At 39.3% G+C, this 27,047-nt stretch overlaps 1 protein-coding gene across 1 annotated transcript in view; it reads right to left on the bottom strand.

Annotated features, from left to right (window-relative positions):
* Positions 1 to 20: 20 nt before the first annotated feature.
* Positions 21 to 27,047, bottom strand: part of CSGALNACT1 (chondroitin sulfate N-acetylgalactosaminyltransferase 1) — a 38,858-nt gene continuing 11,831 nt past the window's right edge. Inside the window, exons 3-10 of the mRNA XM_057370750.1 lie at positions 15,241 to 15,497; positions 12,710 to 13,631; positions 6,374 to 6,590; positions 5,100 to 5,201; positions 4,107 to 4,285; positions 3,636 to 3,730; positions 1,837 to 1,918; positions 21 to 1,470 (exon numbers count right to left, since the gene is read on the bottom strand). Coding sequence (XP_057226733.1) covers positions 1,187 to 1,470; positions 1,837 to 1,918; positions 3,636 to 3,730; positions 4,107 to 4,285; positions 5,100 to 5,201; positions 6,374 to 6,590; positions 12,710 to 13,343 — 1,593 coding nt within the window. The 5' untranslated portion in view covers positions 13,344 to 13,631; positions 15,241 to 15,497 and the 3' untranslated portion in view covers positions 21 to 1,186. The remainder of the gene's footprint in view (positions 1,471 to 1,836; positions 1,919 to 3,635; positions 3,731 to 4,106; positions 4,286 to 5,099; positions 5,202 to 6,373; positions 6,591 to 12,709; positions 13,632 to 15,240; positions 15,498 to 27,047) is intronic.

Genomic DNA, 27,047 nt, shown 5'->3' with positions numbered 1-27,047 from the left:
GTAATCCATCACAAAAATTTATTTTGTTAATTACAAAAAGCTTTCTATACCCTGGGCAAGACTCTGTATTTGGTTTAGAAGGAACACTTTGGTATAAAGTAAAAAAAGGTTCATCACTTTTGGCATCTGGCATTCAGAGTTTAAAGCCTCCTGCTAAATCAGTACTGCGAGTTGGTATGTATTTCCTTTCCTTCAGCATGATGAAACTTCCACCTTCCAGTACCCAARTTGTGTAGAAAAATCACTTTATCTGAATCCAGTTCCCATCCACAGGAACACAGATCTGTAGAGCATTTTCCAACCATAGAAAGGCTGTACTGTTTCCAAGTAAGGCTAGAAGTAGAAAACCTAAAGTATAGCAAAATAATTCCCAACCAAATGAACTTCATTAAAAAACCAATCTTGAGACATATAGAGCATTCTAAAGTAGAAACACACCATCTGATTCATGTGGTACAGACGTGGCTCATTGCTTTTGCTTCACTGTCCACAGAGGATAACAAACAGTACCCTCAAGTGYTTTTGAACCATCACACTTGACCAGTAAGGTTTTCTTTTTCTGAATTGTAGAAAGCAGTTTCTGAGATACCTCTTTCTCCGGATGAACTGGGAATGCCCTGTTAGTGTACAGTTGTTGTCCCCTCATTCCAGCCCCTTGAGGGAAAAGGATTTTTGGTCATTCCTGCTTTACCATTGCTAACAATCAGATGTCCTTTTCAGAGCAGGAGTCTCTGCACTTATTCAAAAGAAGCCCTTTTCAGATACGTCAGGTTAGATGTAGAAAATAACTTCTACTTATTGACCCCCAAAAAGGTAATCCTTTAAATAACTGTACACATCTTACAAATATTTCAAAGGAAAAGCACATCCGTTTGTTAGTGTGAATACCACACTGGCCACGTAATACCACATAATGTTCATTGTCTCTGTGACATGCCCTTGAATCTCATCAAGTGTTAAAGTCTTCCCCAGAAGCAAGTGCTGAACAGTCAGGATAATGGAGTATTTAAAAGCCCCATTAGAATAAAAACAAAAGCAGGGAGGACAAATGCTTTCCCTCTTCTTCTTTTGCTGCCATCCTGCTGGAATCTCCATCCTCTTTCAGTCTCATTCCAACTTTTCTGGTTAGAAATTCTTTTCCAAAACACCTTACAGTCCAATTCAGAGGTTTTTTACCTCTCTTGATTCATGTCTTCTTACTGCTCAATTTCTGTCTATGCAGGTGTGTTTCAATCTCTTGCTTGAAAACAAGCATCCCAAGCTGGCCATGAGAAGCCTCATTCATGGCCTTGGACTGCATGCACATTTTRTACTGCTCTGGGGTCAGCTCGTCCAGGCACTGCTTTTCATGCCACAGATGGAAGAGACCCCTGACAGGTGTTCGGATCACCATGAGGTTGCTGTGAAGGTACTTGCGGTACAGATGTACATCTTCACCGCCCCAGCCTTTAATGTCCAGGTCAAAGCCACCTGACACAAACAAAATTCAAATTAAAACTAGAAATATGTTTTAGCAAACTATTATGATGATGCTATTAATTGCACTGCAATTGTTTCTGGCTCCAGTTAGCCCTTTAAAACAGACACACTTTCTGTGAACATCAAAGGGCCTATCTTCAAATCTTTCACTATCAGACAAAAATTCTTTATTTCTAACTCTAGTTGTAAGCAGTGCTTAGATTCTGGTAAGCTTTATGGCACCTAGGAATTGCCTAAACATCTAACCACAGCACTGCTGCAAATTAGTGACATAGATGCAATGGCCAAGGAAAGGGAGGCGGTCATCATTTTCTGTTTTAGTAAAATGGCAGGTGTATTGGAGTGTATTTTTCTTACCTATGTTGAGAAAATCAGATCTGTACTGGCAAGTCATCCCAAAACCAAAGTCTCTCCAAAATCCAGTTTCTTTTTTAATGATCTGTATGGAGGAAAAGGAATATTTTCATGGAAGCAGAAATGCTTTCAGCGAGAGCATTCTGATCTGAATGTGGTCAGAAATAGGAGAAACTGCCCTTTATTCTTCCCCACATTAGTCCACAGTGGGTCCTGAACCCATTTTTGTAGATACTCACTGCATGTATCTGCCTCCCTCAAAAYAGCTGTGTTATTAACTATCATGGATAACCCCCCTGATCCAGAGCAATCAGGTTTTGCTCCATTCCTGCTTTTGTAGACCAAGTAGAAAAATTTCACATCTCTGGAGTTTACTTCTTTGCAGGCAAAGCATCCTCCAAAATTGTTCGTTTCTGTGGGATTCAAACCCAATGTAACAAACATACTGGTAAACCAGGGAAGCCAGACTGCTGTCAGAGCAGATGGTGACACAAGAGCTCTGAAAGAAAACAGTGGTTCTAATCCAATCACATAACTGACAGCTTTTTGATTACATTAATTCTGAGTAACAAGAATAATTTTCTATTACAGAACTGCTATATCCAGCTAAAATTGAAGTCCAGAAATGTTAGGTGTTAGCTATATGTCCCATAAAAGCTTTTGTCAAAACAAATGGTCTACCTTACTGAGGTGGACAATGAAAACATTATGTATTACAGGTAGAAAATCAGAGCACTAAGAAAGCATGGCTATAATTTTGAAAAGCAGATATCTAAGTACAAATCTCTAAGATCATAATTCATGCATGACCTAAACGGAATCTGGYCAGACATCTAAGAGCTTCAAGGGACTGAGACAGGTTTTTAAATCCTCTGACAAGTCAGCAGTACTTCACACTCTTCAATGTCTGGTTAGAAACCTACCCCTTTGCATCTGCTTTGGAAAATCTTGACTTCCCTTGTGACAGAATTACAGATAAGGAGAGAGAATTTCCATTTCTGGATTTACAAATCCCAGTGTTTCCTTTATGAAGAAATGCTCTCCCAAACTTGTCTCTCCTGACTCCTTGTTCATGCCTCCCTTTTTGTTCATMGCTTTTGTCACCTCAACTGTTATTATTTTTTTATTTTACTGCTCACATTGCTRTAGATTTCATTTCTCATTTCTCCTTTTCTTGGAAAAGACAAGTCACTGTAGAAGCCAATTAAAAGGAAACAAGATTATATCTGTCAGGTCTGCACTGTAACAAGAAGTCTCCATCACGATGCCCTTACAGCAAGCTACCCACGTGCATTAGCATTATTATTTCCCATTAGTGCAAGTGGCTGCTGCACAAATCAAATTCTATCAAAGATTTCTGAAGGCTTCCTTTTTTTTTTTTTCTTTTCTCCTCAGCTGACTTAATTCCAGGACAGAGAACTAACACTGTCTTGTTTTATTGGCATAGATCTGACCTTATGCCTGGCAACTAATGTGGGCTAAAAATATAAAAATATACATAAAAATGTGACTCACTGTACTTCTTAAAATCAAGYAGCTTTTCTGACATAAGAATCACATTTTATGATTCAAATATTAGCTATAAATATTTTCATAATCCTAACAATGTACTTGCCCATACCAAAATACTTCCCAGTGAAACATACCTKCACAACTCACAGTAAGGTGAGTGTTGTAGTTAATTTTGTCTGTGTGGTGGTCACTGTGCACAAGGAATAAGGAAATGCTAYCCAAGAGCACATGCACTTTTTAAAAATGCTTTCTTCAAATAAAAGCAGGCATTCAGAGAAGCATGTACTTACCAGCTGCTGTTCTAAAGATGGGATGGAATCATGGTGACCATAAATTATACTGGGGTTATACTGACTGAAGAGAACAGGATAAAATACCTTCTTCCCTAGAAATGACAGTGGGTTACTTCTTTTAAAATGCTGTATGAAATACACWTATCTCTTACAAGATGCAGTCCAGGCCAGACCAAATCCAGACAAAGTCAYACAAATTTTGCACTGAGCCTATGTTCTTTCTATGAGAATTTGAATGTGAGGATATAATTAATAAAAAGATCTTGTTCCAGAAAGCACAGGTGCTGAAAGCAAGAGATTCAATCACAGTGGGAGTAGGAACCTGTTACAACTGATTTACATTTGCCTTACAGTAGCTTCATTACCAATTCAAAGGCAGGAATACACTGGTGAGGGATTTTACATAATAGGTAGAACCTATATTTTACACAATAGGTAGAACCTAATATACTTCATGAGAAGCAGTACCTGGCTGTGTGTTCAATCTACAGGAGTTCAAGAATTCAGCTGTGAAGTATATGTCCACATCGCAAAAAAAGAGAACAACATTGTTTCCTTTCCAAAATCGAGCACCAACATCTAATCCTTTGCCCCTAGAAAAGTCTTCATTCAGCTGGATGAAGGTAAAGTTCTTAAAGTTGGCTGACCTAGAAGGAAAATATTTAGCAACTTACTCTGTCTATCCACCTCTTAATACAAGTCAGGGGTGGGAACACAATATGAAAGAATTAACCCAGAAATCTGTAGCATCACAGTTCCGAGATCAGTTGGAGGAAAAAGATACCCTGTTTGACTCTTGAGGAGATTTCCACTATGTCTGTCTATGTTCAAAGCTTGACCTGTGTACTCACACACTAGCATTCCTATCACAGACTTTCTTTGGGCAGATCTCACAAAAATCCCCACAAGGCTTAGGTTAACAAAAATATCTTCAGTATGCAAATTTCAATGACTTGTGGTCGTATTACTGTATCTATACAAGTGTCTTCTTCCTATGCTGAGAAGACAACAAAAGGCTGCAGTGCCACATGATCTTGACAAACACAGCTATGGAAACAAACTCAACAGAGCAGAACTGGCCAAAAGCATSCTGAGTTCCTTTGTGCTCTACTGAAATTGTCTCCACTTGCCTTTGGAAGTCAATTTTCAGTCCTAAAAATTAAAGACACTTTAAGCGTTACCAGAGAGGATGGCAGGGCGAGGAAAAAAGAAAAAAAAAACCAGTTACACTGAGCTAAATTCAGTTTAAATCTGTTCTGCAGTTCTAAAAACCAAGGTCACAAACCCACACAGATGGGGCTCTCTGGGTAACACCATTTTTATTTGATACAAAAAGAAAGCTATTTTCTGCAATGCATTTCAGAACCTTTTGGCACAACTACGAGTTTTGAATTATCAAATCTCTACTTCATGTAGGATCATTGTGTATAAGCAGCACAAACCAGATATTCAGGTACTTACTTAGAGGTATTCTCAAGTATCGATTTCACTTCATTCATTTGTTCCTTTCCAAAGTAAACTACAGTGAGGTGAATTCTCCCATCCTGCTGAATGCCCATTTCCCTGCAGAATAGAGACAAATTTGTGACTTGTCCCCAGGAGTTAGCTTCCTTCAATAACCTACAGCAGCTGGGGAAGGCAGAGGAGGGTGAACCTCGGAGGCATTCCTGGGGACATGATTCATTGCTAGACATCCWTGCCCTGACAAACAGCTCACTGTCTCTCTTAGAAGGGGCAGAAATCCATCTTTCAGGCAGTTAGGTAGAAGCTCTCTAAAGAGCGTTTGTTACATTAATAGGACTCTGTTAAAAGAGGCCATCTAGCCCCAGGAAGAATGATCAGGCAGGCAATGACTTCATCACTTAGGAGAATATGAGAAGGAGGATTTTTTTAATATCCCACCTCATAACCTTGAGTTCTTGTAACAGATATTCCAGAGTTCAGATCTTTGGCATTTATTAAAACCTAAGTACCAGCCAGAGATCAAACGCATAGCCTAAGGGTAAGACCAATCTGAACAAATGCTAGAACTGTGCCTCACTTGCACAAAGTTTAGTCAGCAAGAGTTCATCTATAATCAGCAGAGAGATCAGCATGACCAGAGGGCAATTTCTCCCAGTCTAAAACAAGATAATCAGAATACTAATCAGAAGACTTATTTAGACAAGGAGCCTATTTTTAGATGGCTGTAATTAGACAAAACAGATCCCATCGTAAGAGTCAGTATCTGTTGATAACACAGTCTTTTCTGGGCAGCTATTTAGTTACATCTCAATTAAGTTCTCCCTCCAAACATCATATCTGTGCTGAAAAATAAAAGCTTAAGAGTAACTATGCTGAAAGTTCTTWCACATTTCTCTTGCTTTTTGTTGCCTAAATATTTTATCTAATGGAACCTAGCAAAGTGTCTGGGAGGACTGATTCCTCTTWGGCTCAGAAATGCTCCTTTTCAACTACTGCATGAAATTTTCATGTTGCACAATTGTATGTACCCAACAAACAGATTGAGACTCTCAAGTTAGGTACATGAAAATCAGAAACCCTGATGACTGGAATATAATTAACTTTACTGCATTAAGCAACCAAATGCTTTTCAATCTGTAATCTCAAAAATCATTTAGTGGCACAATGAACTGTTATGTAATAGTAGCAGTGAGTGAGGTCTTGATGACTCCTAAAATCCCACCTTATTTTCCAAATAAGAAAAAGTAAATGCAGCGYTGAAGGAAACCCACCTGAAATTCTGCATGAATTGCCGAAATTTGCTGGCTCTCTTGGCCAATGGCACAATGACATTAATAAGTGTGTCAGCCATATTGACATTTTCATTCTTCACTTTCATTACAGGACCAAATGGCCGGAATAAAACAATCTTCTTGAACTGATGTTTTGCATCGCCTTTAAAAGTCAGCTCATACAATGTGCCTTTATTTTTTTCTGTGCGGTAGATCCCTGTGTGAAAACAAAAATTAAGACATTTTTTGGACTGAATCTGGGCTCCTGGGGGAAAGCAAGGATACAGTCTTCACTTGCCACACATAAGCTGAAAACACAGCAGAGGCAATGAGGTATTTACTTTTAAACCAATACAGAGTCCACCATGGTTTGGAGGAGGCTGTSACTCTGGCAGGGACACAGCCCTGGGTTGCAGGAGCTATTTGGTATTCTTSTAGGCACACTCCAAAGCTTGGCTGAGTTACAAACCCCTGAAGGTTACCAAGTGCTCACACTCAGTATAACCCAGCAGACATACTGTTCTAATTTTTCAGACTGCTCCAAATGCACACTGCAGACATGCATGGTAATAGGATGCAGAGGGACTGCAAAGGTAGCCTGCCTCTGCAACAGGAGGGATTAGGCATCTCCCAGAAAAGGCAATTTCCTGATGAGCACTGGGAGGTTCTCTGGAAAGTCCCCTAATAAAACTATGCAACCAGGCCCTAGCAGCCATMATCAACTTCACCCATTGCCAGTAAAGACAAAACTTTCCTGTTACCCARCTCTCAAGAGACTGCTGTTTCCTTTGTGGATGCCCATTTCTGGTCAAATAGCAGTCTGCAAGGATGACACCCGTTTGTCACAGGCTAGACCAGGACACTTAATTCATACAAGCATGTATTTATTTCCTGTATGGAAGGAAATTTTAACATACTCGATGGGTCAAACTGATCCCATACCAAGGGTMAGCATGAACTATAAAAGCCTTGAACATGCCCCACTGAAATACTATAATACCTTAAATGAGATCAAGTTGGCAAAAGGGCTATAGATTTTACCCACTCTAAATGATACCTCAGTCCCTACAGTGTATACTGAAATAAAACTTTTTCACTGGCACATCCATCACGTTTAAGAAAAAAAAAATAATACTAATCCTAACTACTCATTAAGTTACTGTAAACATCTTAACAACTTAATCAGTACAAGAGTATAATTGCAATGCCTTCCATCTCTTGCAGAAGTTAAAAAGACAAGCAAAAATGTCTGGAACAAACCTCTTCCTCTTGCCTTATTTTTCTTTTCTTTCGCCCTCCCCATCTGGTTAGGAAGCATAGCTCCTTCTGGTTATGAAAAATAAGACTAAAATAAGGCTTGCTTTTTCTTTTTTTTTTTTTTTTTATTTTTTTTACTCTTGATTATTCCCTGATGTGTAACCTTGCTGGGCATCTGACCCAAAGACTGTCAGCTCTGTCTGTATTTCTTGTAAAATTCTGGGTCAAAGTTTTCTTCAAAGTGACGTAAGCTCTTCATCTTGTATTGTACTTTTCACACTGGTATAATCAAAAGATTAATGAGATGTGATTTTATCTGCAGAGAGTTCTGTGAACTATCTTCACTATCGTTCTGTAAGTGTTGTATTCTTAATGAACACTTCAGCTAGTTAATAATATATGTAGATTTACTGATCTGTTATTCACTTCATGTTTTATTTTTAGCATAAGCTGATTCAACAAATGCTCCAGTCCTCCTTCTAGCACAGCAAATGAATTCAGGGAGATAGCAGCTCCATCATTCTTTCACTACTCATCTTTTAAAGTTGTGTCCTTGACTCCTACTAGCTTTTGTCATAGAGTCTGCTCAAGGTGCAGCCCAAGAACTACATCTGTTAATGAACAGGGATTGTCTGAATAGTGACCTAATAGTCCTTTCACTTCCTCCTAGTGGCCAGAGAATAGAAATATGGACCTTTGAATTCTGCTTACCCATTTTTTCATACAGAAACCCTGCTGAGGATTCAAGCGCACTGTTGCATACACTCATTTGCTCRGGCAGTTTTTAAACAGAGCTTTACCAAGGAAGTTTGTATTTGGAAGGTTAAGGCAACCTTTTGACATTCAGCTAAACAAAACTCTACATTAAATCTGATTTGCATTTTCTTTAGAGAGAAATTGATAGGACTGTTTCACATGTTTGACATAGTGAACTGACATTTTTCATAACAAAGATCTACATTAAATTAACAAATTCAATAGTACCCACCACACAACATCTCAAAGTCTTTGCTTTTACATTCTCTTCTATCCAACCCAGCCAAGAAACAATGATCCCACAAATACTATTTCCCTGGAGATATGTACTACACAATAAAGGAAGCCTTGCCAAATAAGAGGTACCTTAAAGAAGAATGCAAGTTGTGACCTGACGGGGGTCCCTCCTTCGGCTATACACAGAAGCTGTTTCTTAATCTGTAGTTTTTTTCTTGTTCAGTACTTCTACTGTGGCTGAAAACAAGTAACTTAGGGGAAGGCAAGGTTCCCTTGTGCAAAATGGTAATCCAAGAATTTCTAATCATAACATTTTATACTGAAGAGAGCCGTATCAAGTTAATGCCTCTAATTAAATATGGCTATTCCTGATGCACATTTAAACTACTTCTTTTCCATTTTTAAGCATCTTCTTTCYTTTTTTAAGTACCTTCTTTTTAGAAGCAGAAAACAAAGTGATTTGCCCAAGGTCACGGAGTGAGTCTTGGACATGAGTCTGAATGTCTTGAGTCACTCAGGCGACTCACGCAGAAGAACATCCTGCCTTTCACAATATTTTTCCGTTTCTGAAGGCTCTACTTCATTTGTGCCACCAGGACTTTTTACRTGATTCAGTAAGATGTGTCAAACAGCTTCAAATCCAAGATATGAAACTATGAGGAGAGGAAAACAGTAGTCTCAAAAAACAAACAAAAAAAACCCTTTTCCTTAAAAGATTTCTCCTGAAATGAAAGCCTTGCAAAGTATAGATATTCAATATAGAGAAAAGAAGGTTAATTGATTATCTRTTGCTTCCATTATAGCAAATATGTTTCAGAATATGCACCATTCCTTTCAGAGGCAGGAAGAAAAGTCAAAACCTTTGGAAACCCAATATAGAAAARTAAACAGGAGGCCTGGGTCAACAGACAGGATAGCCCTAAAATGAAGGAAAATAACAACTGAGAAGCAAAAAAGGCCTGAGCTGAAGAATTGAGTAAAGAGCAGTAAGTCTCTAGTCTTCAGAGCAGCAATTCCCAGCAATTCTCTCTAAAGAAATGTAAAATACCCGATCTCTATTCAGCAGTGCAGGCAAACAAATGTCACCTACATGATCTACATGAAATGTGTAACTAGAAAACAGCCATCATTCTTAACAAAATGCTGTTGAGTAGATGATGATTTTAGCCTCAGTTCCACAGATTACAAGTTTCAAATCCCCCACTGTCAGTAGAAACACTTCTTGGACTCATACTCATTAGTTCCCTCCTGAGAGATGATGTAGGAACCACTATGAGGATTTTTCAGCATTCACTCTCCTCGTTTTAACTCAGTAATTACAATGGTCTTCTCACTTCACATGCAGTAAAATACAGCATCTTAGCCTTTGATKAAAAGCATTGTTCCTTTCTCCCAATAAACTTCCACGGTACAAGTCCATCAGGTAGCCCACCATCAGTAGCTGCCCATTTGAGAAAGCAAAGCTACTTTTTTTTTGCCTCTGAGTCCTTGATTAAAATTCCAGACACTAGACAGCCATATAGGAAAACTTATGATCCAGCATATCTGAAGGTGTCATGGCAGGGCATTTCTTAAGCAATCCAGGGATTTTCTGGAACTGTTCCTATTAGGAAAGTATATCACAGGCAGTCATTCCATTCACTTATGGAACACACTACTCAGGCTTGTCAAAGTCTCCAAATTATCATCTCCATCTTTGAAAAAAAAAGAGCGACTCTCAGATGTATTCAGCTCTGCTATTTACATAAATTAATGATCAGACCTGTTATCCTGCYCTCTGAGCAACCAGCTTTCTACTGGAAACAGAGCAGTCCTTTCCCTGCTTATAGTACACAGACATTTCTGATTTTTTTTCCATGCTGTTTCATACTGACTCCCCTTGGCAGAGAGCTAGCGGGAGGAACAGGGGAGAGAGGGGAAGATTACAGCAGCTGAACAGCCCAAGTGCTTCTGTCAAGAGAGAAGCAAAGCAGAGAAGCAGACAGATGGATACATTTTGAGCTCCGGGGAGAAGGTGTGGCTCTCTTGCTTTTGATTAAGGGGAGAAAAATGGAAAATTCCACTACGTGCAAGCTATTATTCTGTAAGGAGAACTGAGAATCCTGTCCAAATTTCATGTAGCAGCAAATCTGCTGAGAAGGAGTTTAACTTAGATGTAAGGTAGTAGGGTCACAGTCTAATTCCCACGCACAAGTCATTTTGTCTGGAAAKTGCAGAGGATGCAGCGCTTATTTTAAGATATCCCAGAGACAAAACATTTCTCCTTAAATGCAAGAAGTGTTTGAAGAAACATCTTCCCTCTCAAAGACAAGAATAAATGCACAAAATTTAAAAAAGGAAGAGATACAGACCCCAATTGAGTCTATTGCAACACACCACCATCCTGCCTGTTGGCAGTACTGAAAAAGTGATAGCAGGTGCCAGATGTGATCCACRAGAAGAGAAAAATCCACACAGGAGGCCCAAGGAAACAAGATTAACATGCCCAACTCTGTGTTCTAGCAAGTCTCAGGATCAGCAACACCCTTGAGTAAAACTGGTGTCAAAGGCATYGCTGAAAAAAGCAAAACAAGGACACAAATCCTACATACTGAGAGCAGCAGTCCATATTTTAAATCCTGTCCTGCCYCTGATTACATGATTTTCATTTCAGCACATTTCACAACCTTAAGACAAGGGTGATAGCACCACATTTAGAATAGAAGCGGCACACAACTTTTGCCTGCTGTTATTGCTAAAGCAGTTGGAAAATGCTTAGAGGGTTAAGTGGTATTACTTTCAGTGCACATCTGGGCCACGTCTCCCAGAAAGCTCCAGCTGCCCCTGGCAGTTCCAGAAAATGAAAACAGCTGGCTTGGTGGCTGGAYAAATGCACTCATGCTTGCTGTGTTGCTGAATTTGTACTAAGCTGCCAGAAGCTGACATGGAATCCAGCTTGTTAGTAACTTCTTGTATAGGCAATGGCACCTGCAGTGCACAGTTTCCAAAACAAGTTCAGAGTCCAAACTACACTTGAAATGCAGAACTGGAAGAGAAAACCACACACTCAAGTTACACAGAGTAATGGATTCATCCTTTCAACGACAGTTTTTGCCATTCTTGTGAGAGTGAAAGATGGGGGAAAAGAGAGTGACAAGAGGTGATAGAGAACTCCAAATGAATTTGGCAGGGAAATTTTCTGTCAAGTCTCTTTGTTTCTAGCCCCAGTGCATGGGTCCCTGCATTTGCAAACAAATCAGTCCACAGTGATGAGTGAGAATTAGAATTTGTTCCCTTGCASCTACAGAAGCAAGGACCTACCCTGCAGGGGAGAACACAAGGAAGGTTTCTTGAGCTCAGACTGAGCTGCACACAAGGCTCCAGTTTCTTGAGCTCTGAGTCACATGAATGGCTTTGTCCCTCTGYAGTATTTCACCATGGTATGTGAAAGCCAGCAACACCGTTAGTGCATGAAGATCCTCCACAGAGCCAGCACTGGTGTGCATCTCTTTCCCACACTTTTCTGCACTTGTTCCCCAAGCATAGCGCTGGTACCCAGTCAAAGACTCTTGATTGTGCATAAAGGCAGGCTCACAGCTTAATGGATATTAAACAATGTATGCCAGGAAACATCTCCTATCTCCTCATCCTCTCATATGGAAGTTGGTCAAACAGCCATACATGCTTGCTCAGCAACTAAAATAAGCTGTAGAAACATATTGTGAAAAGACAAACTGAACAACAAAGGAGGAGAATGGCAGCACTGAACTGCAGTTGTCAATGTTAACAGTGGAAATAGATCTGRAATTGCAGCCTGGTCAGTCACTCCTAGCTTTTCAGTTTTGAAGCAAGTTCATGACTAGAGAGCTGTGAGCACATGTTGATGTCTCTACAGGAGACTGGCAGKCTCTGTTATCTCAARGTCCTGTTTCCCAGGAAAGCTGTCMTTATGCAATTGTGCMTGAGACAGCCTAGCTAGGTCACAGCACTAACACCATCCCAGACATATTTTCTGACACAGCTCCCTTCTCCCTCAGCAACCCAGTCAAACCAGAATTCCGCCCCAGCAATGTGTGGACCTTGTAAACCTGCTGTCTGCATACAAACCTTCAACGAAGTCAGAGGCTGTGTATACCCGTGGTTTTGCCTTGCTGGCCCCATCTGGCTTGTTCAAGCTCCCAACTGCTAACTCGATCACCTCTATCAACTCATCTCGCTTGTCCTTCCTTACAGGTTTCTCCTCTGGGTGCCGTGTCAGCCCTGTCTCCAGCTGGTACACCTTCTGGAGGGTGAAGCTCTCAAAGGGCACCGCTGCGTACTCTGTGGACAGCTTAACACCGCTGTGCACCTCTGCTTTGTCTACTTGGGAACGGAGAAAAGCCAGCAGGTTGGCCTGGGCATTCTCCGGCTTACTGTGATCAAGACGAATGTCCAAGGAGTCTGGGTWCTGGTTCTGCATGTTCTTAAGMTGCTCAGTCCTGCCCTGGAGCTCAGCCTTCAACTGGGCAATTTGTTTCTTCAAGCTGATGATGTAATTGCGGTGCTGCTCTTCTCGCTCTTGCAGAATGGCTTCATATCCCTCCTTCACAGTTGGACTGTGCACCCTGGGCAAGGCAAGCTGCTGGTTGTCACCCTTGGGTGTGCAAGCCAACATATAAACAATAGACATTGAGCTACAGGCCACCACCAGCAGGCCTACAAGTCGGGGAAGAAATAGAATAAATCCTCGTCGGAGCATCATGTCTCAAAAAGCAGAGTCTAACCCCACACATGAAACAGTTCTTATATCCATGAGTGCCACAGAGGCCTCTGGTCTTTGAGTACTCTTACACAGATGCATGTATGTTCAGGAACTGGTTTGTCAGCTCTCTTGAAATGTGTACTCTGCCTCTATAAGGAGCTCCCTCTGGTCTATACCCAGCAGGACCAAAAGACAAAGCTGTGAAGCAGGCAGGACACCTCCTGATCCTCATGGCAACACCTATGTTGCTGCAATGCAATCAGATGGTGGCTGATGGAGCCTGAGAACCTGAAAGACAAATGACAGACAGTCATTCAGACAAGTTAGAATGTGGTCATTCAGTACAGACTGTTTAGAGCATTCTAAGAATTTACCTTGCTCTCAGCTGCTCTAGCAGATCTCAAAGCTGTGAAGTGCTTGGGCTAAGACCCAAAAGATGCCAAGATCTATATGCGGAAAATCCTGTTTGCATCCCTTTAATTGTTAAAAGCWTGACTTGGCCCATTGCCAATGAAAAACTAGTCCAGGCCTCAAAGACTGCCATGCTCTAGGAGGTGCCTGGTGGTAAGATGCTAAGGTGCTCAGTTCATCCAAGCAATGATGGCCCTCCAAGTATTCTCAACTATTGGAGTGCTCAGTCAAGTTTTGAAAAGAAGGCACTGAGTCCCACAGCTACCACATACATTTTAGCTTACAGGCATGTTTTTTTTCCAAAACACGAGGAGACAAATAAGGTCCATTTGAACACATGAAGCCTGACCTGGAACAGAAATTTGATAACCAAGAAACTAAAAACTGTTATCAAAGCCAATTACTGCAACTAACATAATTTGATATATCCTACCAGATGCTCCCATAAAAAATAAAACAAATAATGAGAAAGAGGACTTTTTCAGGAACACTCAGACCAAGTTTTACTCAGAATCAGGGGAATCTTTGTTGCAATATTGAAGGCTGTCATCATTGCACATTATTTTAACATTTCAAGACCCTCTTCTGTTTTTCATAGCATTACAAAAAGTCATGTAACAGTACACAGTGCTACTGTGTTTGCCAGTCTGCCTAGGACAGTAGACCACAGAGAAAGTGGAACTGGGAACATTACAATTTTTAATAAAACTTCTACAAGTATATGTAGAAAGGGGAAAAGAATTAGATGATTGAAGTTTAATATTGATCTAGCTATAAGTTACATTAAAACAATTGTGCTGAGAACGTTACCAGAGGGATTTTCAAAATCCTTTGGTTTTGACYCAAACTGATGCTGGTGCAAGGAACTTCATAATTTACTCAGCTGTTTGTAGACTTAGGGCAAAGCTGAGTAACATCCTAGATTACACAGTGACACTGCATTGTTAAACACAAACACAATCAAATTAACACCTGGATGCTCTCCCCTTGGCTACATGCATGACAAGAGAGAGTCTTTTGACAAGAGAAAATCACAGTTCTTTTAGGCATAGATCCTTGATAGCACACCCTTAAGTTAAAACAGTTTGACTAAGACTTTCAGAGTTATTTTCAGTTATTTCTAGTCTCAAGTTAAAGTCTTATGTAGGACTTTTTATAAACTGCCCCCTCTGTCTTGATTGACTATTACTCTATATACAGTATTTAGGAAGAGATATTTCTGATGTTTGGACTGTTATTATTATTTTATCAGTTTGCAGAGCTTCTGGGAAGAAACCCAACTTTGAGCAGGAATTGAGTGGGCTAGAATGAGCCATAAAAATAGTACTGTATTTTTCTCAAAGTAATGCTGAATGACTATTACAGCATTTATAGGATTYTCCAGAAAATGTCAGCATTTTCAAAGGAAGAATTGCCGATTTTGAAGACAATATTCAAGCAGTCAGAAAAAAAAAAAAAAAAGACAGGATCAAGTTGGTGCTCTTACCTTTTGAATATGATCTTCTCTTTGGAACATCTTTGTCTGCTACAGCTTCTTCTCAGCTTGCCAAAATCATCCCCTGTTTATCTCCCTTGTTATTCCCTTCCCAGAAAATGCGTGTACTATGAAAAGCGCTGTCAACCTCAGAACACCTCTTCATTGCTTCCACATTTGTCAGCTGCCTACATCTTCAGTCTGTCTCCCGTGTGGTGAAAGGCTGTAGTGGAGACACTTCCTATGGATGCACTAAAAAAGTTGGCCTCCTGCAATGTAAAGGAGCTTGTCAAAGCAGGGAAAATTAATCTGGGCATTTCTAACTGTACAACAGATCTGGCTAGAAGACTGCAAGAAAGTAGTGTGCAGGGAGACAGGGTCAGGAAGTGGTGAGATGTAGTACATAAAACACTGCTGTGCTTGTATGCTTCCCTTCACACAATTAGTCCATTGACTGAATTGGCAGAAGCTGAACATCAATGAAAGGATTAGTTGTGCTAACATTATATAAACTGAAATTACATCTCAATGGCTTAGATAAACACACTATTTCATTTCTATAAGCAGCAATGGATTTGAGTTTTGGGCAAATGTTGACCTTAGAATATATGTGTATATAGATAGCTATCTTCACTAAAACATAGTATGTCTCTCTTCAGGGTACTATTTCTTTTCTGTATAGTTTTCTGGTTTAAAATCTCCCCCATCAAAGATGCATCTTTATAAACACTTCAGGACAGTAAATTAACAGAGCTACTTTGTGCCCTGAAACCCTACTTTTATAATAAGGAATTGAGATCATGGGGACTTCAACCTTCTTCACAGGGATTTTACCATCATGACTGGAGGCATCCTGACAAGAAGCTTTCATTGCTTGTTCTCTGGATCTGTCTTATTGAATTGTACTGGTAGCTTCAGTGGAATTGCCTTACAGTGACTGACATTTTAATATAYAGAGCTGTTACTGTACTACTATCTCATGGGCATGCTTGTGAAAGCAGTCCCAACCRTGTCAGTGCCAAAAAAAGCAGATTACTTTAAATCAACACCAAAGGTGGTCACAGCTAAGGCATCCCAGCTGCACAGACAAGTACCAGAAACCCAGGGATGGTAACTCCTCCTAACAACCGTTCTGTTGATTTCACCAGACCAACATGGTTTCACACCTACTGAGAGAGAGTCTAAGATGAAGACAAGACAAACTGAAATGTCAGGTTTTTTTTCCAGGAACTGACAAAAACGCCTCTGTATTTCACAGCAGTCAGCTGCATCAAGTAGTATTAGTCRCTTTGCAAAGAGAAGCTGTAGAAAACATGCAGTGATTACTCTGATGGCTAAGGAAAAGGACTTTAATTCTAAAAAAGCTTTCATTTGCAAAAAACATCTTCAACCTCAGCTCAACCTGTTAGCCCAGCCAGGAGTCAGCCTAGCTCACAGAGGTGCTTTTCACTTGCTTTCAAGGAGCCTGGCCCAAAAAATGATCTAAACACAGAAACAGATTCTGTCATCACTGAAAGCACTATGTAAACATTTCTGCACAGTGGAGGTGCTGCACCGGATCACAGGGAGTGGCAAAAGAAGAAAGTTGGTCGGTTTGAAATTTCAGATGGTATGCACCCATCACTGTTTCGCACCAACATCTGAATTTTTATTGGACTGTAAAGATACAGGAAATTCATCTCTGCACAGAAATGGCAACGCATTTCAAGTTTGAATTTTTGACTCTCAAAAAGTAGGTTGAGAATTTGTGCAGGAGAAAGGGAATCAAACCAAAGTATCTCTGTATATGTATCTCCCCTCTGAGCTCCACAATTTCCATGCTCCTCATGCTGAGGACAGAAATGAATGGCAAAAGCACAGTCATATTTGCAGAGGCAGTGATCTCTTAACACATATGGTATGAGCAATGCCAAATAATTCCATGTTTTCAAGTACTTGCTGCCACAGATTCTTATTGTAGGTGTAATTCAGACTGGCAACTCCCATTTTAGTGCATAAAACTTTGAAATTCCTTTTCTTTTCTTTTTTTTTTTTTNTTTTTTTTTTTTTTTTTTTTTTTTTTTTTTTTTTTTTTTTAATAGAGGCAGTAAGTGGCAGAAGCTGCAATTAGGTTTTGTGTAGGTGTTTGAAACATCTTTATTGAACAGCAGCACATGTCACAGTGAGATTTCACTAGGATCATATTAATCTCTGAAATGAACTGTGGGGAGGAGGAAACAGATGTTTCATCCAGACATTAAACGCCTTGCAAAAATAGAGAAAGACATTCTGCAGCCACTTGTAATTTGCYTTGAACTTCTTAATTACAAGGACTGTGCATAGCACTGCAGACAAATTAGTCTGTTTTAAATGTTAGGAACAAGATTTTTTCCCCTTAGCTTCTCGACAGAAATCCAAGCCACTCAGCAAAATAGGACAYGTCACAGTCCTATTAGTCTCACACAGCACTTATGCACTTTATGCAAAAATAAATTACATTGCTCCTTATGACCAGACCATGATTTCTCAACTACTTCTCAGCTTGGTTCATCTGTCCAGGACTGAATTAAATAAAAGGCTGAAAAAAGAAAAAAAACTGTCTTAAAAAGTGACTGTGTGCACTTTCTTGAATTTCCTGTATTGTCTGTCCCCTGTTAAAAATTCCACTGTTCCCTCTTGGATGACACTCACACACCCTAAACAAACCACTCAAAGTCTTAACATTTGGTTTTCAATATTCAGTCCAAATAAATGATTAGAAAGAAATAGTATCCAGAATAAAAATACTAAATGCTAATACTTGAAGTCAGTAGAAAACTTACTGTAAAACTCTTCATAATCTTTGATTCCAGAGTCATCTTCAACAGAAAATCTTACCTACATTGTCACACATTTTCTCGCAAAGTCTCAGCAACTAACCCTGYCCACGGAAAGACAATTACACAGTTTCCCTCTGTAAATAACAATTACAGGCTGATCATCTTGCAAATACGTTACAACAACTGTTAGAAGCTGACTTCAAAACAAAACAAGAAAGCTTCAAAAGCGGTAACAGTCCTGGAAATACTGTTTCCCTCTTGTAGGGAGCTGAGAAATAGGTGCTTCATTCAAGACATAGCTTACATTCAAAATACTGCTATAGACATCTCATCCTGAAAGCTACAAAACTAATGGAGAARCCCTAACTTTTGCCTTTGTTAGTATCTGGACCGCACTTCTGCTAATTTAATTGGGCTCCTTTTATCAAAGTAAAGCAGTAATTTTATCTCCTGTGCCACTTCAGCTGATATCTGAGGTCCACGTGTTCTTGTGTTAGACCATCCACTCACATGTGGTCTCAGCGCTATGAAAGAAGCTTTCCCAAAGACAGTCCAGAACTGAAATCAAGATTACTCTGAAAGCCTTCTGYTGTCATTTGCAGTAAATATGCCAAGGTTTATCAATATGTATACACACACAAGATTGACTTTCGCACATTGCTTTCCATTCTTCACTGTTAATCAAATTAGTTTTAAAGTAAAAAAACCCACAGAGATTAAATGGTAATTAAATTCTAACTACATCTGAACAGAACCAGTGTAACACCTCAAATTATCTACACATCAATAACATATTTTTTTTTAATAAAAACCCCTCTACTTTTAAGTTTCTGCACAAGACCCCTAAAACTGTTTTCTCTGCCCCCACAACRTTATCTCTGTAAGACTTGAGAGTTTTCCACCAGATCAATAACCAGCAATTGCAGGGGTCTGTATTATAAATGTTATTTTTGCATGACATACTCAGATTTACAACCATAATACCTACTCTTCTCTACTAATCACCCTGATCTGTAGRTGTGTAAACTGGCACATCCTCTGTGGTAAACTGTTAGCTGGGGGTATTATTGGGCACTTCCAAAAGCCTTCACAGGACTTTCCTGCAAGTTCTCACCACTCTCTCTCCCCTTCAGTGAGGACCTGACAGATRCAAGTCTTGTCAGTCTCCAAAGAGAAAATGCAGAGAAGAGATGACAAGGAGRCACTGCTGCTGCACAGATGCTGTGACTCACAGAGACCATCCCCATAGTTCTGCAAGAAAGAAATKACAAGGTTTTTCTCTAAGTGTCCATTTCTTATTCGCAGGCTCTGGTCTGGAGTTTTAGGAGTTCAGTTGCTCCAAAAATATTTTGAACTTTGCTAAAATAGAGATGAAAAATATGCATTTGAGTTGAGCTGKAATTCAGCCTGGTCTTTTAAGAGCAAATTAGCAAACAATCATCGTTTCCAAAACTAAAAATTAATGGTAGGACTGGACAGCTGAGATGTCCAATATAGCTGGAAGACCAGTATCTTCTGAACATGGCCTTTACTTTCATTTCATTTAGGTGAGTACCATCTTCATTTTGTAGATGTGTAAAAGAGGAGCATTTTTCTCCAATCATGTGATGCTGCAAGACCCCTATATAACATTTAACACAGCAGCATGCTGGAAATAATTAATTTTTGCAGGAAATTAGCTGAAAAAAACAAGGACAAGCTACAACCGGGAACACCTGAATGACACTATTCTAATTTACTTAATTTTAAGATCTAAATCAACAATTTCTTTGCAAGTAGAGAGCTTCCAGAATGACTAACTCAGCTTTAASATGACACCAATCCATACCAGCTTCTGAAATATCTCAGAATCAGCATAATAAGAGGGATAAAACACAGAATCCTTTAGTATTTCCTGATTAAAATGGGACAAATTTTGATTATCCATTTAATCTGGGCTTGAGAAAATATACTGTTACTTCACTTTGAAATGTTCACACATCCCACCTCAGTGATTTACATAAGCAAAAGAAAACTRACTGCCACCACAGGAATGAACAGTCATTCCTTTTAAGAGCGAAGATGACCACAGCTTTGTGAAAGTAACTCAGGTCAGCAGCAGCAAAGGCCTGAAAAAAGTGAAGGAATCTACACCTGTGTGAGGACACTCTGTGAATGYTTGTTGGTTCAGACCCATCTCTTCATGACTGTTACTTAAAATATTTTCTTTTGCCAAATACATACTAATGTCACTTTATGCCAGGAACCCCAAGGATTCTGACAGATGTACATCCCACAGTASCACCACAGTACCACCACTGAACCAGCCAGAGTTTCAATGAAATCTGAATTCAAGTGTAGGCATACCTGTGATGTAGGTCATGAATCAGGGAAGGTTTAGCATCTGTCTGATTAAGCAAGAGCATCATTTATCCATTGATAAAAATGCACAAACATGCATGACTAAATTGTGTTCAGAAACAGGAAAGCCTAGCTAGGCTGAACTGAAGGGTTGAAAGGAGTTTTTGTGTGTCTTCCAGTATTTAACTAGTACTACTTCAGTCAGGGCTATAAAATATGTCATATGTTTAGCTGCCAGTCCAGCCCTTCAACTACAAGTGCACAATGTAGTGAAAGCCCCTGCTTTGAGAAAAGCTGTGAGATGATAAAGTACAGTAACAGTGAGTGAAGGTATCTATCCTATCAAAAGTGCCTGTAAGTAGCAAGGGAGTTTTAAGATGTCTGAACAATCCAGCATGTCAGTGACATTCTGTCTTCCTCTCCTTGCCAGAAATCCCTGTTACAGCTAGAATGTTCTGTACCAAACTAGATGTGAACTTGAGTTTCATTAACTCCAGCAGAGTTGGCAGTGGAAAAGGTTTYCTCCCTCCTGAGTCCAGCATGTGGTAAGTGAGGAGAGACATCTGGCTCCCAAAAGTCTAACATTATATTCTTATGGTAATGCAGAGCCCTAAATTTYGAGCTCCTTGTACTTGAAATGAAAATTTCTGAGTAGTGTGGTATCAATGCAGGGCTTCAAATAAAATAATTAAGAGCAAAGGGGACAACATATTGGTAGTCAAGGTATTAAGGGTAGGTTATCTAGGCTGAGGAAAATTTAGAAGGACAGGGCCTAATTTTGCTGATCAAGATTACTTTTCAGCTGTGGTTTACATTACAGAAGAAAATCAAGTTTCAGACTACAAACTGATAACCAAGAAGCCAGAAAACAACTGCAACCTGGTTCAGTATTAAGCTCCCCACAGAGCACCAAAACATGCAGCATTAACAGCTCTCATAGCTTATGTACCAACGCCTAAGCTCTGCTGATCTGCATTTCCTTGTCAGCCTGGTCTGYACTGATTGACAGGAAGAGGCCAGGCCTTGATTCAGCCCCCATTTCCTTCCTCCTCCAGGTTGATGCTTACTCAGAAACAACAAACCACAAGGTCTTGTTTAGTACATCACCACTGTTTTGATATGTGGTTTTGGTCAAAGACCCAGCATTTCCTTGATATACCTAGGAAAGAGTCTCCTAGAWGTTCTTTGAAAAGCTCAAGCTCGTKCAGTTATTTCAGTAAACTGTTTTTCTCATTCTAGAAAAAGTTTCCAAATATCTTTTTCATTTTTCTATTTGGGGCTCACATAATACTTCAATCTCACYGACTTCACCTTCATCATTAAACTAGCCAATTCTTTACTATGGGAACTTCAAAAGATAAATCACAGCAAAGTCTCTGCAGAAAAGGTCTATGCAGAGATGAAAAGAAAGGAAGGAAGACTTTTAAAATATTTAATATTGCACTGTCTTCTATCCACTTGACCATGAAATTCTTCTTCCAAAAATGAATGAAAAAACCCCAAACCTAAGGACAAACAAAAATTAAAGAACTGTCTTGCAAAACACATATCTACAGACATGTGATAGATTGTTTGTAGATTACAGATATCTACAAACTTTTCATTCAGGTTAATTGATTTCAACAGAATGAAGACATTTATCTTTGTATGATATTTTATCCCTTACATGGATTTATTTTTAAATAAAATATTTCAGTAGGTTAAGAGTACCTACTTYATTTTAACTTAACAAATCACAGTGCTTCAGATTTCTACTTCCTGTCAAGTTTTGCATCTTTGAAGTTGTCAGAATGCACACAGGTCCACAGAAAACTGCTTTTGGCCAAATGCCTATAAGAAAAAAATATTCTTTTTATTTTATGAAAAATAATAATTACATTTCTATATTCTTTTAGTTAGGTCAACCAAGCCAAATTTTCAAATGCTAATGAGACAGCCACTCACAGTTACTTTGGTTTCTAAGTTTCATCTCTGATCCTCAAATCATATTGAAAATGGAATCTATGCTTTCAATTTCTTTGTAAGATACYTCAATTCAAACAAGCAGTCTGATATTCTATTTTACGGCTCTCTGACATACCAAATCATAACCATAATTTCTCATTGATCATCAGTAATTTGTTTCCTCATTGACTATATTGGTATCTGAAATTAAAACTGAAGTTTATTGAGAAGATTTTAATTGCAGTTATTGCATATTTTCAGTAGTTCTTAAAACTCAGTCATTCAGCTAGAAACATGTTAAATGTTAACAGTTCACACAAGAGGCTTCCTGGTTCTCTAACACAGAGCTGATTGATGACATAAGTAAAGCCAGTTTCCCTTGCCAGCAAAAGCTATCTTTACCCCCCACCCTTTTGTTAGACAGAAGTACASCCTGAAGTCAGGTCAGCATTTCCTGGAAGGTTCCAAAGAGGCTATCCATTGAAAGAACTTCAGGTTTCCATCAGAAGCAAAAACATTTAATGCAAAGTTATGAAATAATACGCACAATATGATCTTGCTCTATAACATTTTTCCTCATTGTACCACAAAAGTATCAGATTTGGTTTAATTTAACTTTGTATCAAAGTTCATGCAAACACCTTTTTTTTTTTTAAGGATAGTTATTTTTTTAAAAGAAAATAGTTTTCTGCTTATTCTTGTTCCTTAGGTGCCAAGTTTTCYAGAACACAGGAATAGGAAAAAATGTGTAATCGCATAGCCTATTAGAATACTTGAAGAAAATAAATTTCCTTATGAAATGAAGCTTCATGCTACTGAGTCTTTGTTTCTCTCCACATGGAAACCTGTCTGCAAATGACAGCGTTATTTTTTGTTTTAACAAAGATTGGCTAGGATGTGTGCAGCCACAGCTTTGGAAGCTAATGAAATAGAAAGAAAAAATTGSTGCTGTGCCTTTACAGTTTTTTCCCTTTTCCTCCTTTTAATACAGTTTTCTGTAAAATATTAAAATTATACCATTCTCAGCAAGAACTCATGGCAGCTTAACTCAGTTTAACTCCTTACATCACCACTACTTTCTTTGTGTTGTTTTATTATCACAGAACAAGGATTCAACAAGGGCTATTAGAAACAGCAATGAAATGTCTCACTACAAATAGTTTATTGGTCCCTAAAAGAAAAATGTTCTCCTATGAATGTGAAAGCATCTCATTTTCTCAAATGCAGTCAAAATAACAGGCAGAGTTTTCCAGGACTGGCATCTTAAGGACAAATGTCAAGAGAATTTAACAGCCTTTTGTCTAAAAGAGGAAGGAAAGTAACTGTTGGTGGAACATGTTAGTTGGAAAACAACAGCTGAAAGTTCTTACAGGAAAGAATGAAATATGAGCAAATGGTGTCAGCATGTGGATGTGAATCAAGTGATATAAAGCAAGTCAAACCTGGCTTAAACAAAACTCACATAGAGGGAGAACTTTTAAGCACTGTTAGAACATGCACAGGGGATTTTGGTGATTTAATTCTCTCTTCTGGAATGTACGCTTAACAACAAATTTGGATTGACTTTKCATTGAAAGCATGACAAAAACTCAGTGAAACTGGAGAAACCGAGGGAAATCCCTATGTTTTTAAAGGAAATTACAGATAAGAAAGGTTGCCTGATAGAGGAGATGGCATCAGCTATCCATTTAATGGTTTACATTGCATATCTTAGAGGATACCAAATGCTATGGAAATTGAAAATAGATTTTGTATAGCAGAGAAATATTTTTAATGTTTGTGATTTTGATGATCTATCTATTTCCTAAGCATAAGTTTGTATTTTGTAGCAGATAAGCACAAGAAACAATTCTCCGGTTTGGGAAATGTTACTTTATTATTCCTCTGGATTTTTACCATTATTTTGACCCTCCATTTCTTCAAAACCAGTAATTTTCCATCTCCTTGTCAGAGAATTCTCATGATACTACATGTTTAGGTACTACTTTTAGCTGCTTCTGAAAGAGGAGAACCATTTCCAATAGCTACTCTTCTTGATTAGTACTTCACTTGATTCTATTAACTTGTAGTCAAAAATGACAAAGAAAAGTTGTATTCTATGTAAATAACTGGARAGTTCAAAGAACATCATTATCTTATAGACAATCATAGGCAGAACTCTCCCTTGCTTACTGTAAGAGATATGCATGCTGAGAGATCTTCTCACATTACCTAAGGTCAGGCTCCTGCCCTTACCTACTGATTATCTCCCAGACCCCATCTTCCCACATTCCTGCTGGGAGCCCAGGGAATTTATGTGGCTAACTTAGCTCCCTACGTTGTTAGGTGTCTGTGGGTGACTGGGGAAACTGTTTCCCCAAACCACCTGGTCCACATGATTATTTTACTGAAGGGCTGTCATWGCACAGCACCAATTAACTTATTTTACATAATTACAATGTGTTCCTTACTGCAGRAAACTACAAATCAACAGACCTAACATGCCAGGGAGTGGGAGCCCTCCTGACAGCTTTTACACAGCAACTTGCCCCCTGTAAGACTAATCCAGTGTCCTACTGTTTATTCATTTTATTTCTAACTTCAGTCAATTTTACAGGATTACAGGACATCAGTCAACCTGTGCAGTGCAATAGCTCAGCATATCTCCAGCAAGTCCAATGCATCCAAGATGCACTCAGCACAAGAAGGAAATAATATAACAAAAAACAGATGTTCYCCACCTCCCCTTTGGTTTTATACACCTGCTCCTGCTTTATCTCAGGTATTCTACCTCAAAATGTACAGTTGACTTGAAATATATAAAAAAAGACACCAAGTCTGAGTTAACAAGCTGCTTGCCAKCTGAAGAGTCATGCATACATCCATTATTACAAGTCTAAAAATAGCAATCCTTTGAGAAGCTCTTAGAACAGTAAAATGGGGCATGTCGATATAAAAGTAATCTATGGATAAAAGAAAAAAGATGGTAAGAATCTATTTCAAACAGACAGAAATAAGGCAATTTAATCCCAACTTCCAGAGGCAAATATTGCTGTCATTATCAGTGATGTTGGAGCCAACAGCTCTACRTGGGGTCTTGCTGTATTCCCTTGAGAATGTCCAGGCTCTCAGGCAGTGGGGTCTGCTCCAGATGCCAACTAACAGTTTCCTAGCTCTCTTTGAACACTCTTTAGGTGTTCTTTGTACTCATTTTCTATCTCCCCACTGCAAACCTCTCCAGAACAAGGGTGTTCTTTGCTGTTCAACACTTTAAGTCAGGTCCAGTTGGGCCCCCAGTGAAATCTGTTGTGACAGCAAGGCATCAAATACCAGATGGTGGCCTATAGCTTCTTCTCTCACCCTAACAGATGTGCAGGCCATTTCGGAGGCCCTGGCAGAACCAGCTTGGCTGCTCTACTGAAATGACACATTAGTGCTGGCAATCAGCCTGGAAACTTTATGGTACAAACTATGACTCCAGCCCAGAGAAAAAAAGGGTAAGAAAATGGTAAACATCTTGAAATTAGAACTGTGGAATCTCATACAGCATTTAAAATTAGGAGCCTATAACTAAATACTGTGCATATGTTGCAGCTACAAAGATTTTAACAAAGATTGAGTGAGGTTCCTCATCTCTCAACAGATCTGGAATTTCACATGAATCTGTCACATAGGAGCATCTAGGAGGAATTTGAGGAGCAAATGTGAGGCAAATACCTTGGCTGTGATCTTACGGCATCATTTTGCATATCCTTCTTTTGAGAAGGGTACACCCCCAGGATGACTATTTYGATGTGTGTACCATTTGCTGGGTGGAGGCTCTACGCACTCCGCCACTTCCAGAAGAGATGCTCCACAAAATTCACTCCGTCCAAGCACRTTCTCCTTTATGAACAGAAAACTGTGGTTTAAGGAGTATAGCTATACATAAAAAWCCCATGGATGGGCCTTCTACATCCATTAGCACAGCCAGAATAGGATTCACCACCTGAAGGGAGACAAGAGGGGCAACTGAGAAGTGACTTCCTCAGATGCTGAATGGCACATGGAAGTCTCTCTARGTATGGGTCCCTAGTGTCCAGCCAAAGGGGGCAAAAGGAAAGACAACTCACTGTAATGGGTAGGAAGACTTTTAGACTGTCTCCTTTTCCAGAGTAATTCAATCTGAAAGTCTTTCTCTGAGTACACACTGCACTAGAGGCTCATGCAATAGAGTATTTGTTAGCAGCACATTTTATGGCCTGCAAAGAAATAAAGTTAAACAAAGTTAAACAAAGTTAAAGTTTGGCATGCTCCAAACCACTGGCAAAACACAGCCATCTCTCAGCTCAAATCCACCCTTTGGCACAACACTGCGAAACACAGGCTATACTCATTTGACAGGTCAGTACTCAGGCTTGATCCATTTCAGTTTGCAAAGCTGACAAAAAAAATCACAAAATTATGAGAAAATTCTTCCACCACACCTTCAGAAGACAGCCCAGTTGTACAGTTTAAAAACTTTCTACACCAGAAGTGCATGATTTTGAAGACTCCAGCATGGCCATTTCCTGGTGTAATAAACACCTGCTCAATCTCAGCTGGAAACACTGCATCCATCCCTGGGAACACTGAGAAAGCTGTGTAAAGGACACACTGTCTAAAGGACACATTTTTCACCAGTGTAGCAATGAGGGAACTAGATGAAGTTTCTCACACAACTAAAACAGTGMACAGTCAGACTACTTAAAACTCAGGGCTTGCTAAAAGCAAATGGTG

The sequence above is a fragment of the Malurus melanocephalus genome, unplaced genomic scaffold (genome assembly GCF_030028575.1).
Source record: "Malurus melanocephalus ecotype Western Australia unplaced genomic scaffold, MMel_1.1 scaffold_131, whole genome shotgun sequence".
Lineage (NCBI taxonomy): Eukaryota > Metazoa > Chordata > Aves > Passeriformes > Maluridae > Malurus > Malurus melanocephalus.
This window is presented reverse-complemented; position numbering and strand designations above follow the sequence as displayed.